Genomic DNA, 13,125 nt, shown 5'->3' on the forward strand with positions numbered 1-13,125 from the left:
AATTTTTCAGGGGTGATGATGACTATGTTGACATCAAACATAGGTAATGGTTATAATGGATATTTCATACATAGAGGTGAAGAGTTGTGTTGTCACGGGATTTACTAATGTATCACCACTGGTCAGAAGTCAGCCAAAACTAAAGCACCATAAAAGCTATAAATGGGACATGAAATGCGAAAGGATGGAAGAAAGAAGAAGACTGATAGTAATCTTGTATCTACTTTCTGTTACCTGTCGTTTCAGTGGAAATTTGGAAACCTTCTGCACAGTTGGTGTATTCATTGCCTTCTTGGAAATGTTCCTCATCCGGTAGGTGACGATGACGATAATGGCCACCAAGAAGAAGACAATAGTTGAAGTCACCACAATTAGGACGTTGACAGAGTTGGAGGTAGTGGCTTCTACTTTCACAACTGGTTCTATTGGGATGAAAAATAAATGTTATAACCCTTAATTGAGTCATAGAAAGAAGAGTCGACTAACAGAGTCCATAAAAAGGTAAAAAATGCGTTGTGGAAAAACTAATGGGAATTAGATGAAATGGCAGTTACAGAAGAATATTGCTGTACACAGAAAATGGGGGGAACTTTTAGCTTTCGAAATCAGAAATCTGAACTTTTGAGTCTGAGATATGTGAAAGGGATTTTCTGGGTCTTTAATATTAAGAGTATATGCTATCAATTTATCATCAGTGGTGATCTCATTCAGGGCTCTTTCATTCATCAGTTAAATAATTGGTATGTTCAGCCAGCTCCAAGCCCAGCCATGATAAATAATGGGCGCACTGCCAGGCACTGCAGCTCATTACTGAGCTACAGTACCAGGCACAGCTCATTACTGAGCTACAGTACAAGGCACAACCAAAACTGTATGTTGTATTGTGCCGGGGTAACAAAAATTGAAAGGGACATGGCACTTGCAGAAGAATTGCGGTCACTTGACTCAACCAGGGTGCTGGGCATCAGACCACCACTGATAAAATCCAAAAGGGAAAGCCATCAATATTTTGATCCTTGACTGCCCCATCAGGAATGATACTAATTAGATGGGACACAAGACTAATATATTGATCAAACCTACATTTATCTATTTAAACTAATCAAATAGAAACAGAATAAAAAACTATGACATGTAAAATAGTAGTCTGATTCATCAGAAGTAATCCAGAATCAGTGAAAAGAGAGCAGAAGAGCGCTGTAGCATATGTAACATAGAAGAAAAGAATAACGGAACCCAACACCATGATTTACAAACACAACTACTTACATCATCATCATCATCATAAAAGGTCAAACAAATAAGATATATGTACAGAAATGCCAAAGAAAAAGACACAAATAGAGTTGTGTAAAAAACATATTGAATTAATAAAAAAAAAAAATATATATGTACTTTGAAATTTTTTTTGATAAATACTAAGGGGCCAATTCATCAAAGTTTCTGACAATCTGAATCAGCTCCTCCGAAATGGGAAGAACCGGGGAGCAGAGGGGTGAGATAGGGAATGGTCACATCTACCCGTCCAATTAATTAAAAGTGCTGGCGATTTGTACGCCAGAACTGCTACTCTAGTCCAAGACTGGAGTAGCATTTCTGGCACGGTAAACGGAGAAGATGTATCGAATTCATTAAGTGGTGTGGTGTGGTAATAGATTCGGAGCATCCTTCTCCAGCAAGACTGGCTACACCGGTCTTAATCAATCGGCCCCAAAGGGTTTAATTTGGACTACTTTTTACCCATGAACGCAAGGAAATATGCAGTTACTTACTGGTCATATAGCTTTTCCCACATAGGTAATATAAAGGATTGGACTAAGGGCACAGTCAGATAGCTGTGTAAATCTGACTGACATCGGAAAGCACTTAACGGACTGGCCGGTGGCTCTCCCGACCAGAGCTTGACAACTTCATGTATTTTTATGCAGCGGTCACGCTCAGATCGGGAGAACCGCTGGCCAGTCCGATTTAGAAGGCCACATGATTGAGCCTTAATGAAGATTGATCGGACCTCGTTTGGCATTTCTTAGGTACATAGAAAGAATCACCGAAAAAGAAGAAAGAGGGAATACCTGGTAGAACGGTCAGCCAAGCAGTGTGATGTGAATAGCCAATAGAGTTCCCAGCCAGACAGGTATACTCCCCAGCATCCTCAAAAGACACATTGCGCAAAACGAGAACCTCAATATCCTTATCCGAGGAGTATACACCCGTAGGCTAAAAAAAGAATGGAAAGAAATAAAACTAAAAACAGGACAAACAGAGGAAAACAGGAGAGGGGGGGGGGGGGGGGGGGAGAAAAAAAAAAGAATAACACCAATGAAAACTAATGCAAAAAAAGCCAGAATCCCAGCAGGAGGCTAAAAATCAGTAGAGTGTCCTTAGCTTATCACCTGTAAGAGAAACAGAGGCCAGAAAACCCTTCACCAGGTTTTATAAAGATCTGTCCCACCAACAAGGCATGCAAGTGAATGAGATCTGAAAAATGGACCCACAACATGGCTAGAACAGCTTCTATATGGAGCAAATCCTAGAATTCGCAAAAAAATTGAGGCTTATTAGTATTACTTCAGCCACCTAGTTTCAGAATGAAACACTGGATGACTATCAGTCCAAAATGGTTTCTGTATCTTGGAGGTTCATGAGGGAGTGTCATCATAAAGCACATCCAACCTCAGTGATTTTCTTGGATCATAGTAAATTGGTAGGTTTGGCCTTCAAAATCTCTCCCACCTTCATGGCGATGGAGATATCCAGCACAAGTTACACTTTGCACAACTTGATTAGAAGACCAAAAAAAAGTGCTGCTCCTAATTTACTGGGCTGCTAGTTGTGGGTTTCTTTTTCAGTACAATCTCTTGATTTTGAAGGGACAGAAGCACCATCGGTGGTGAAAACACCAAATTATTAAGCAACCAAAGACCCAAGAATATTCAAGACATTTTCTTTTCAGCTTGAAAACTCATTTGAAACCTGGAGTCTATGGTTTTACCTGCTGTTGGATCGTAAATGTTGAGCCAAAATGTAGCTTCGGCTATGCCGATGAAATTGTTGGCTCTACATATATATTCTCCTTCATCTTTTGAGGTCACATTGTAAAGATTTAAGACAACATCAGCTTCTGAATTATTGCTTATCCATGTCTGCAGGAACAGCAAACACTCAAACTTCAGAATATGGCTTCAAACTTGATCAATCATCATGAAAGAAATACGGTAATGCCGGCCTACAACGCTGCCAATAGTTCCATTGCGTCTTGTAAAACCATATTTTACTCATTAGTTACTCTTTGTGTTCGACAAAGCGTAAAGAATGTTTTACAAGATCGCGATGCTTTTCTGAAAGGTTGGACCTTAGGGATTAATCGAAAGTTGCAATACTTTTTGGAAGTCAATCGAAATGTTGACCAAATTGTATTCACTTGTATTCTGGTGCAAATATTGCATAACACACCCCTCTAGAATGTAAGTTACCATCTACCTCTACCTTTACAGGATTCTTCCAGGAATTAAAGGGAATCTATCAGCACAGAATCACTGTTCCAACCAAGTACAGGCGCTCGGTGCACCCTTGGTGTGGCCAAACAGTTCAGTGCACCTTTCCATTTACTTGGCTCTATGAAGCCAGGGCTGTCAATCAGAATAGATGGGAGGCCAGAGATAAAGGGAAAACAAGAAGATGGGAATGTCCCGTGAACTGTTTGGTCATGCCAAGGGTGCACCAAGGTTGGAACAGTCATTCCTTGCGAACAGATTCTCTTTAATACTTATAAAGTTTAGGTCATTGGGTGTTTGCTTGAAACCCAACTAAAATAGAAAAGTAGACACCCTATCCAACACATCCGTGCTGACGAGTTGAGGTAGGGAATGACGCTTCAATGCCCTACAGATGGTATGGTCCATATGGGTGTCCTGGTGGGAAGCAATGAGGAAATGGGTGTACATCCCAGCTATCAAAGAAGCATTACATAATCCTTATTATTATATTTACATTGTTCTTGAAGATGAAAATAAAAATCTCAAATTTTCTTGATCCAAAAAAAAAATAAAAAAAAATAAAATCCTTAAAAATACTGGAAGCTGTAATTTTATTTTTGTAATAGCTACATTTTTTAATTTAAGGGAATTTTTCCCTGTTGCAATAAATCTAATCACCCCTCCCATCCCACTAGATGACCCTACTGCAATTTGATATTTTAATAATAAAAAAAAACAAAAAAAACAAAACAAAAAGTAGTCCCAACATTAAAAAAGAAAAAAAGAAGGATAAAAATACTTTTTTAGACAAGTAATGGCATATTCTTTTTCTTTTTTTAACAGTAGAGTAAGGCAAAAGTCATTATTTCAGAGTGAGTCAAGTAACTGCACAATATTAACATAATGTCACGGCTGAGTGAGATGAGAGCGCTCCATTTATCCTCCCACCCCGTGTGACATGACAGTCAGTGACTCAGTTATTGTGTTTTGAAAAAAAATAGCTAATCTTGAATGATTTTTCAGGTTAGTCACTTTAATCTGGCAGATCCTTCTTAAGGATGACTTATTCACCCCACATAGACCTTAGACCCCAAAATTGCTTTTGACCGAGCCGGGCACAATAAACTAGAAGAATTAAAAATAAGTTCAGTAGACTTTATGGAGTACACATTTTACTTTTTAAAGAGACGCATCATAAAAGTGAAGTGTGGTCAATAGTAACAAAAAAAAAATGTCCCCATGTCCCAATCTAAAATAAAGAACATATTCCTAAAACTGGACCATCACTATAGCAGTAAAATGCTACGACAACAGTTGGTATGGCCATGCACGATAGGTGGGGGTACCACCAATCCAAAGTTCCCTTGATCCTCCTGCAGAGGTGGATGACGGCAACTACATCCAGGTGGAGGTTGATTGAAAAGATGGCCAATTACGACCCTGGCTCTCCAGATTTTAGGCCATAAAAAAAAATTAAAAATAAGTCTGTTTTATGTATCCTAGAACGTATAGCTAACAATTTGTTGCATTATTACACTGTGAGCCATAAAAGACCATAAAAATTAGCAATAAATAAAGGAAACGTATGGCAAATATATAAAAAAACAAAGAATTCTCTGGAACGGCAGGAATGAAATAAGAGCAAAAACTGACCTGATAACGAGTCCTCTTAAAGGCATTTTACAGAAAATCTACTAAATGGTGGACTAGAGTGCTGTGTCCAACAATGAATGTCCCCCACATTGTCCCTTCAAGTATCAACCACAAGGCTCCGAGAAAGTCTTCAATAAGAGCTATAACCAACTTTGAAGCCACTCCGCTTTTCATAGAACCACAAATGGTTAAAGACGTCTACATAATTTGGAGATTATTGATTTTAAGGACCTGGAAACCAAAGCTTACCTTCAGAATTGAGACATAAGGATCTCCGTCCTGTCCATATTTACTTCCATTAATTTCCACATGTTTTAGCCATTGTATATGAGGTTGCGCATCGCTGTAAACCTTGCAGTGAAATTCAACATCACTCCCAACTACAACGGTCTTATTTGCAGGTAACCCTGCCTGGAGTATGGGTCGGTGAGAAGATCGTTCTACAAAAATAAAAATAAAATAATGACCATGAAAATGGTCAATGTATAAAGCACCAATAGAAGACACAAGTACCAGAAATCACAGTTGTGTCACTGAATACTTAAAAAGAAAAAATAATAAAAAAAAAATCCCCACAAGACTTGGCCAAAACTTTTGGCAGGTCTCTTCACCTTTCATTGGACCAACATTAAAGTCTCTCCTCAATGTTGTTATACGTGAGTGTTGGAGACCTTCAAAACCTCGTTCTTCAGAGGACACATTGTGGCTTGTGAAAGTCATATGTAAACATGTCTTAAGAACCTGTGCTTGTCCAACTTAGCTGCCAAGAACTTAGCAATGCCTTGTTGGCCTGGTACTGCTATTGGATATCTATTATATGTTTGCCAAATACCCAATTTCCTTCCCCAGTTACAAAAAGTACATAAACATGACAACAAACAAACTGGGTATTGTATGGTCTGTACACGTATACAGAAGTCCTCCAACAAGAAGGGTTGCACACAAAGACTTCTTAGTAAGGCTCATGCATATGTAAAAAGAGTTCATGCAATTAGAACCTCATTATGAATAATCATATAGAGACTTAAGAGTATTTTTTTTGAAGAAATGTTGAGTCTTTCCAATTACCTAGCACATCCAACTGAAAGGTCTGTCGAATAGTACCGTACTTATTCTCCACCACACATGTATAGTTGCCTTTATCGGATGGGACCACGCTCTCCATGACCAGGCTCCACTGCTGGTGACGAAGCTTTAGAGAAATAAAAAAAAGAAACAGGTCAGCAAAACAGCAGCAAAACTATGGAATGCTAAGCCAATGTGGGTTGTGATGGTCAACGGAGAGAGCTCTATGCCAATGTAGGTTATGAAGATCAATGTAGAGACATCTACGCCAATGAAGGTTTATGATGGTCAATGGAGAAAGCGCTATGCCAATGAAGGTTTATGATGGTCAATGGAGAAAGCACTATGCCAAAGTAGGTTATAATGGTTAATGGAGAGAAGTCTATGCTACTGAGGGGTTATGACGGTCAACGTAGGCAGCTCTATTTTAATGTAGGTTTTAATGGCCAACGTAGAGAAGTCTATGCCAATGAGAAGTTGTGAAGTTATGATAGTCAACGTAGAGAACTCTGTGCCAATGAGGGTTATTATGGTCAATATAGAGAAATCTATGACAATGAGGAGTTATAATGGTCAACGTAGAGAACGCTATGCCAATGTAGGCAGTGATGGTCATCATGGATAAAGCTGGTCATACATTTTAGATTTTTACACGTTCATGGGGGTTTAGTAAGGGCTGATTGCTGTGGTCAGGCAACCACTGGGGAGAAATTTCCTCATTCAGTGGATTTAGTATACAGCTACTGTTGTAGTCTTGACATGTTATTTTTGGTTGTCCAGACCAATTGATGCTCACCTATTTAGGGTGGTCACACAAGAGATTTGTTATGATATATAGCCAATTTTGGTTGGATCTTACCAGGAATTTGGTAAAAATGATTGACCATAGTCCTTATACAGTCCACAAAAATTGATTGGATTTTTAAAAAAAATACCTTCGGCCAACACCAAGTCTGACACTCAAGTGGAGCAACCTCTCACATATGCCTTTGACCATAGATGATAGAGTTTTCAATATTTTTATAATATTTTACTCCCCTACAAACTTGAACGAATGTGTAAGAAAAAAAAAAAAAGTCCATGTTGCTCCGGCTCTTCACGCTGAAAAAAAAAAGTCAAAAGCAGAGATATCTCCAAGCCCTCGCTAACCAGCACAGACATCACAAAACGTTAAATTTTTCCGTGAGTCAGTGTATAGTTGGAATTCTCCAAAGTTTATTTTTCTCATGTCTCTCCAAGGAGACAGTTTTCGGCACAATTCGAATCCCAGGCCGAGTAAATGTTACACACAGGAGTCCGGGAAGAGATAATCCACCACTTTTTTTTTTCAGGGTCATTTAGTGTACGTAGACTTACCAAAATACAGATTCCAGGGAGGATTTAAAATATTAAAGCTCTTTTGAGAAATCTCCAATAAAAAGTCATATGAAATTCTTGTATGAGTTGATCACATGCTCGGGGAGGGGGCAAGGGTTCATTTACTTTAGATTTTTTTTTTTTTAATTCTGAAAGTTGAATTGTAATCGTAATATCATGATTCATTTATATTTATGATGTCATCACATTGTGATAGAAAGGAGGCAAAATTTTGACTTTACCCTATGCTGGCAAGAAGCAATGGTTTCACCATTTGCCTGGGGCATCAAGTTAACAGATTCTAGTTCCAAGGACCATAAAGCCATTCACTACTAACATTGGTATGGGAGGTCACAGAAAGACCTTCAGAAAAATCCAGAGTCCATATGGACAAATACAGTAGTTAGGGTCCCTGAATTCCTTATTATGTCCATCAATTTCAAAAGAAACCTGAAGACCTACCTCTTCCGACAAGCCTACAACCTGCAGTAACCGCCGCTCCACCACATTATTGCATGACCTCCTCTACCCTCACCTACTGTATCCTCACCCATCCCTTGTAGACTGTGAGCCCTCGCGGGCAGGGTCCTCGCTCCTCCTGTACCAGTCGCTGACTCGTTTTGTTAAGATTATGTAAATGTTTTTGTTATGTATATCCCTATCACATGTAAAGCGCCATGGAATAAATGGCGCTATAATAATAATAATAATTTCATTCTGTACCCCATTGTGTACATTTTTGGGCACCTTTTGGACACCTGAGCCATTGGTTTTGAAGTTAAGGTAAATTGTATTGTATGCAACTTCATAATCCCGTACTAAATATTAAGAAAATCAATGGGGGAGTGGGAACAGAATGTGCATTGGGACTTATGTGAAAGGAGAGGAACTCTGATGGGAACCGTGTTTGCCCTCTCATACCCATTAAAAAGGGACCTTTCATGTCTGCATATTTTCCAGATTCTGACATCAGCATGTAATGTTTATATGATTATTATTTACAGATATGTCAAAATGAAAATCTCCATTGGCGGGCATTATAGACATATCGTATACAAGTACGAGCTAGTCAAGAACATTCAAGTCTTTTAACGAGATCTGTTTGATGGAGACAACGTGTTTATGTGTGAAAGGACCAGGCTCCGGCGCTCAGATTTCACACTATTCTCCCCAAAATAAAGATTTTATCAGGCAGGGGGCCTTGTTTCTGGAGCCTGTCACCACGCGCGGCTAGTGAAGCAGTTTGATTGGCGTCCTGAACATTCAGACTGCAGGGTCAGAGGCTGCGTTCTCGCCTGCTAAATGCACATGTGTCTATTACATGGAACATCCTGCAGTTGGAGGAAAAATGCTCTTTTCTATAGCACTTTCCGTGCATTTAAAGGACTAGTCCAGTCATAACTGTGATGAACACTTACTTATTTACAAATTCCTAAAGTCTTAAAAGAGGCAGTTTTTTATTCTAATAGTTTCTTCCTCTGGAAGGAGCACGGCTTTCATACAGGGGGAGCTTTTTCCTGTGCTCATTATCACCTTCGGTTGGGTAAGTTCCTTTCTTCTACTCTTCCTAGCATAAAGGTAAGTCACGTTAGCCATAAACACATTTTCGGCTTCGAAACCAAATAATTGTGTTTTTGTTTTTTTTTTACCTTTTTATGCCAACTAAGTTAGTTTCAGATAAACCAAATAGAATATGTAAACTAAAAATCGCAAAAATCATCACATAAAAGTCGGATGAAAAGAACGATTTTGACTAAAACAAAAGATTATCGCCTGCCTAAGCGAAATAAATAACTGTTTTGGCGAAACCAACGAATGCTTTAAAAGACCGATCTGAAAAGTCAGATTTTTTTGGCAATTGCTGCATCATTGGAAAAAGAAAAACTGAGATTTTTGGGAAGGTTTTGGGGCAAAAACTCTCCAAATCCAACTCCAAAGCTCAAAACTCCTTAACTTTTTTTGGGTTTCTATTCAGTTTCTGCTCTGAATACTCAGCAAAAAGACTATGTGCACATAGCCTGAGATGTTTTTTTTTTTTTTTCCAGCCGATGAATGTCTGTTCATCAGCATATATTTGTATCACGTGTTTGGGGGTCTTAACCCCCTTTTCTCATGAAAAATAAACAACATAGACTCTTCTTATGATGAAAACAGTATTAACTAATTTAGCTGGGATCAAATCTTTGCAAAACATTGGACAACACTTAGCCAATAGTAACACCCATCTCTGTTTGACTGGTTTAAAAAACTCATATTCAGTACTCTGTCATAGATTAATGTATGTGTCTCTGATTTATCAATTTGCCAAAAATGGAGAAAAGACTATGAAAAAAAAGTCCCACGTTCTGGAGGACTCTACGTGTCACAAACAGCCCATTGATTTTTATAGGTACCATGTAATACCTTTTTTCTCCTGTGGTGGTGCTGCAGAATAACGGAACACTTTTTTCCACATGCCTCCAAGAAATTACAAGCTGATCGCTAGCGATCAACACGACAAGACATCCTCTGATTGGATTTAAGAAAAATGGATCGTCCAAAAATAGAGAAACTTCAAAATGAATCAATACTGGAGAAATATTTGAATGGGACACTAAACCTATATTTTCTGTGAAGTTGAATACATTGCGTTACTCCTCATCTACCACAGAAGACCAGTTAGAGGTTGACTTGAGAGGAAGTCCACAAAAATCCATGCCCCCATTATCACTACTTGACCCCCCATATCTCCAGTTTGCACAACCTTCTACAAGATTCTTTTACATATACTGTATTATTAATATTTATAGATTAGTTACAGACCATTTTTTAAAAAAAATGTGGTAAATTTTATTAATTTTGGTAGGAATCAATTAGTCATTTTAATGCCATGTCTGGTGCTTAGTGACCAGGACCAGCAGATAAGACAAAGACGAGGCTGAAGCGCATGCCCTCCCGCTCTCCCTTTCACTCTCTGATGGGCTTTATCACAGGGGGGCTTTGTTTCTACATTCCTTTGACTTTCAAGACTGCAAACAGAAAACATTTCTATAACCACTGTCACTTATTTCCCCGGTCAGGGCACAGGTCACATGCCTGAGGTCAGACCCCTCTGTGGCCAGGATGGCTGCCATGCATATCTCTGTTAAAGCAAGAGCGTGTGTGCATAGCAAGCAGAATATATTGTAGAGGACTGGTCAACTTAAAAAAGTAGCCGGATCAGATGAGTTAAGAAACCAAAATTTTACACGTTTCAAAAAAAATAAAAAAAAAATTCAAAATAATAATTAAAAAACAAAACTATAACTAGTTAAAAAAAAATAATAAAACAGATTACAAGACCCTGGTCAGGCTGCCATGTAAGTAGTCCGTGGCCAGCAGACCAGAGCCATGTGAGCCTCCTACTACCTGCCAAGGTCTGGTTGGGACAGAAGCACACAACAGGGCAATACCACAAGAGAAATGAGAGTGGGCGAGACTGATGGTAGTGCTTACCTGGGGTAGTTGTGTATGGACACAACACTTAAAAGAGCTTCAGAATCCGTGGCTGTGGCCCCGTGGCTGGAGGAAATATTCTTCTAGATAGTACTGTGTTGCGCTTGTGGAAATGAAGAATCCTCCATAAAATGAAGGTTTTTATTACACCAAAGAGTTTCGGCGACCTTTTCAAAAGGTAAAAAAAAAAAGAAAGGGTGTCACCCCGGCGCTGAAATGCGTTGGTGTTATAAAAACCTCCATTTTATACAAAGTTTTGGCTGCGGACTGGGGATTTTTTTTAAGTTAAAAAAAGACAAAAATCCAATGCCGAAACGCGTTGGTGAAATAAACGTTTTCATTTTATATCATGGAGGATTCTTCATTTCCGCAAGCACAGTTCTACTACCTGCCGGCATCCCTGGCGCCTCTTCTGAGTAATAACTCCACCGCAACATGTGCATGATGTCTACTAATCAGAAGAGGCGCAAAGGAAAGCCTGCAGATAGGAAAAAGTCTACAGGGCTATGGTCCGTTGGCCAAGGTCTACCAATGTGGTCATAGAACCAGAGTACTTCAAAACTTTTTGCTCAACTGTAATTATTTAGGTTTATAGCTTGAAAAATATTACTTTTTTTATTTTATTTTTTTTTATTATTAATATATATATTTTTTTCAAGACATTCCTTGCAATAAAAATTAACCTTTTGTCAAAGTGGAGAAAAAAATTGCGCTATAACTGCATCTCACACACAAGCTAAACTTTCCCAATGAGTTTCTGGGGAACACGGAATCTCATTAGAGAGACTTACTTATGAGAAATGCTTTATGGGAAAAAGTATGGAAATGAGCTCTGCTCCTCCAGAAAAAAAAAACAAAAAAAAACACCAAAACGTTTCACATCTGTCAAAGCAGAGACACCACCACCTCTGTCCACAGTTAGTGTTTTGTAGCTCAGCTACACTAAAATATAATAGAGCCAAAATGCAATACCGCACACAGCCTATGTACAGGTGTGGCGCTGTTTTGGAAGCAAGAAGCCATTTTTTTCTATTCCTGCACAACAATTACTTACAGAATTATTTGTTAACTATTCAAGGGTTTAAGAAAGTGACGGCAATTGAAATCACACATTTTTTTTTTTTTTTTTTCATTTGCACGGCCAATTTTAACGGTCCAGTTTTTTAAAATGATTATTATTTCCTGCTCCTTTTGTTGCAATGCATTTTTTAGCTTCACATAATGTGTACACAAGGGATTACGTGGAGTCTACTGGCTCAGGATACAATGTAGCTACTTTCGTTATCACGTGTGTCATGTGGCCAGACTTTGACCTGAACATTCCAGGTTAGACAGTTTTCCCATCTACAGTCACCTAGCGATGGAGCAAGTGAACGGATTTTTGGCATCGCGCAAAGAGTATAGCAGTTTAAATCCGGATAAAATGTGCACTTGATCTGATCCCAATGCAATGCTAAAAAAGGGAAAAAAATAACAAAAAACATACGAGTCAAAAACAAAAACTTACAAGAATATACTCAACCGATAGACATTGGTGGGACTTATATTTAGGAGACTGACCATGCACTGGAATTCTACAATTGGCCACTAGTATTGTGAAAATCAAAAAATTGTATTTCTGGTGCCGGTTGAAATAAAGTGCTTTGGCCCTGCTTGCACCTATACCAATGCCATCTAAGGCCCAAAGTTATTCTAAAATGATACTGTTTAACAGTTACATAAAGCGGCCAAAGAGGGCCCAAAAGTGTTCTATGACCGTTCGGTCCTGTGAAACTTACAAGCAATAGGACCAACTTTAGGAATGGGTCTTCTACCCCAAAATTTGACTATTAAAGCTTTTTTTATGGCATTAAAGGGGTTATCCACTACCTGGACAAACTATTTTTAAAATAAGTAACCCCCTTGTAAAATAAAAATAACAGCTACTGAACTGTTACATTGGGTCTCCCAGGGCTTGCGTGACATTGTGATGCCACATGAGCCCTGCAGCCAATCAGCGTCTGCTATTGAGTTGCTTCAAGGCTGCTGATTGGCTGTCGGTTTCACATGGCATAACAAGGTCACACAAGGCCCAGAAGACTCGGCGCCGACGACATCACTG

The 13,125-nt window shown here is 38.9% G+C and overlaps 1 protein-coding gene across 6 annotated transcripts in view; it reads right to left on the reverse strand.

Annotated features, from left to right (window-relative positions):
* FGFR3 (fibroblast growth factor receptor 3) overlaps positions 1–13,125 on the reverse strand; it is a 93,931-nt gene that overhangs the window by 22,363 nt on the left and 58,443 nt on the right. For 2 of the 6 annotated variants that reach the window (XM_073649099.1, XM_073649098.1), the window contains exons 6-9: positions 6,198–6,321; positions 5,379–5,569; positions 2,073–2,217; positions 235–422 (exon numbers count right to left, since the gene is read on the reverse strand). In XM_073649099.1, coding sequence (XP_073505200.1) covers positions 235–422; positions 2,073–2,217; positions 5,379–5,569; positions 6,198–6,321 — 648 coding nt within the window. Of the gene's footprint in view, positions 1–227; positions 423–2,072; positions 2,218–2,992; positions 3,144–5,378; positions 5,570–6,197; positions 6,322–13,125 lie in introns of all 6 variants that reach the window. The other 4 variants (XM_073649096.1, XM_073649095.1, XM_073649097.1 and 1 more) reach the window with 3 other exon arrangements.

This window comes from Phyllobates terribilis, unplaced genomic scaffold, assembly GCF_046119375.1.
Source record: "Phyllobates terribilis strain yellow unplaced genomic scaffold, ASM4611937v1 Scaffold_1__5_contigs__length_1240528914, whole genome shotgun sequence".
Lineage (NCBI taxonomy): Eukaryota > Metazoa > Chordata > Amphibia > Anura > Dendrobatidae > Phyllobates > Phyllobates terribilis.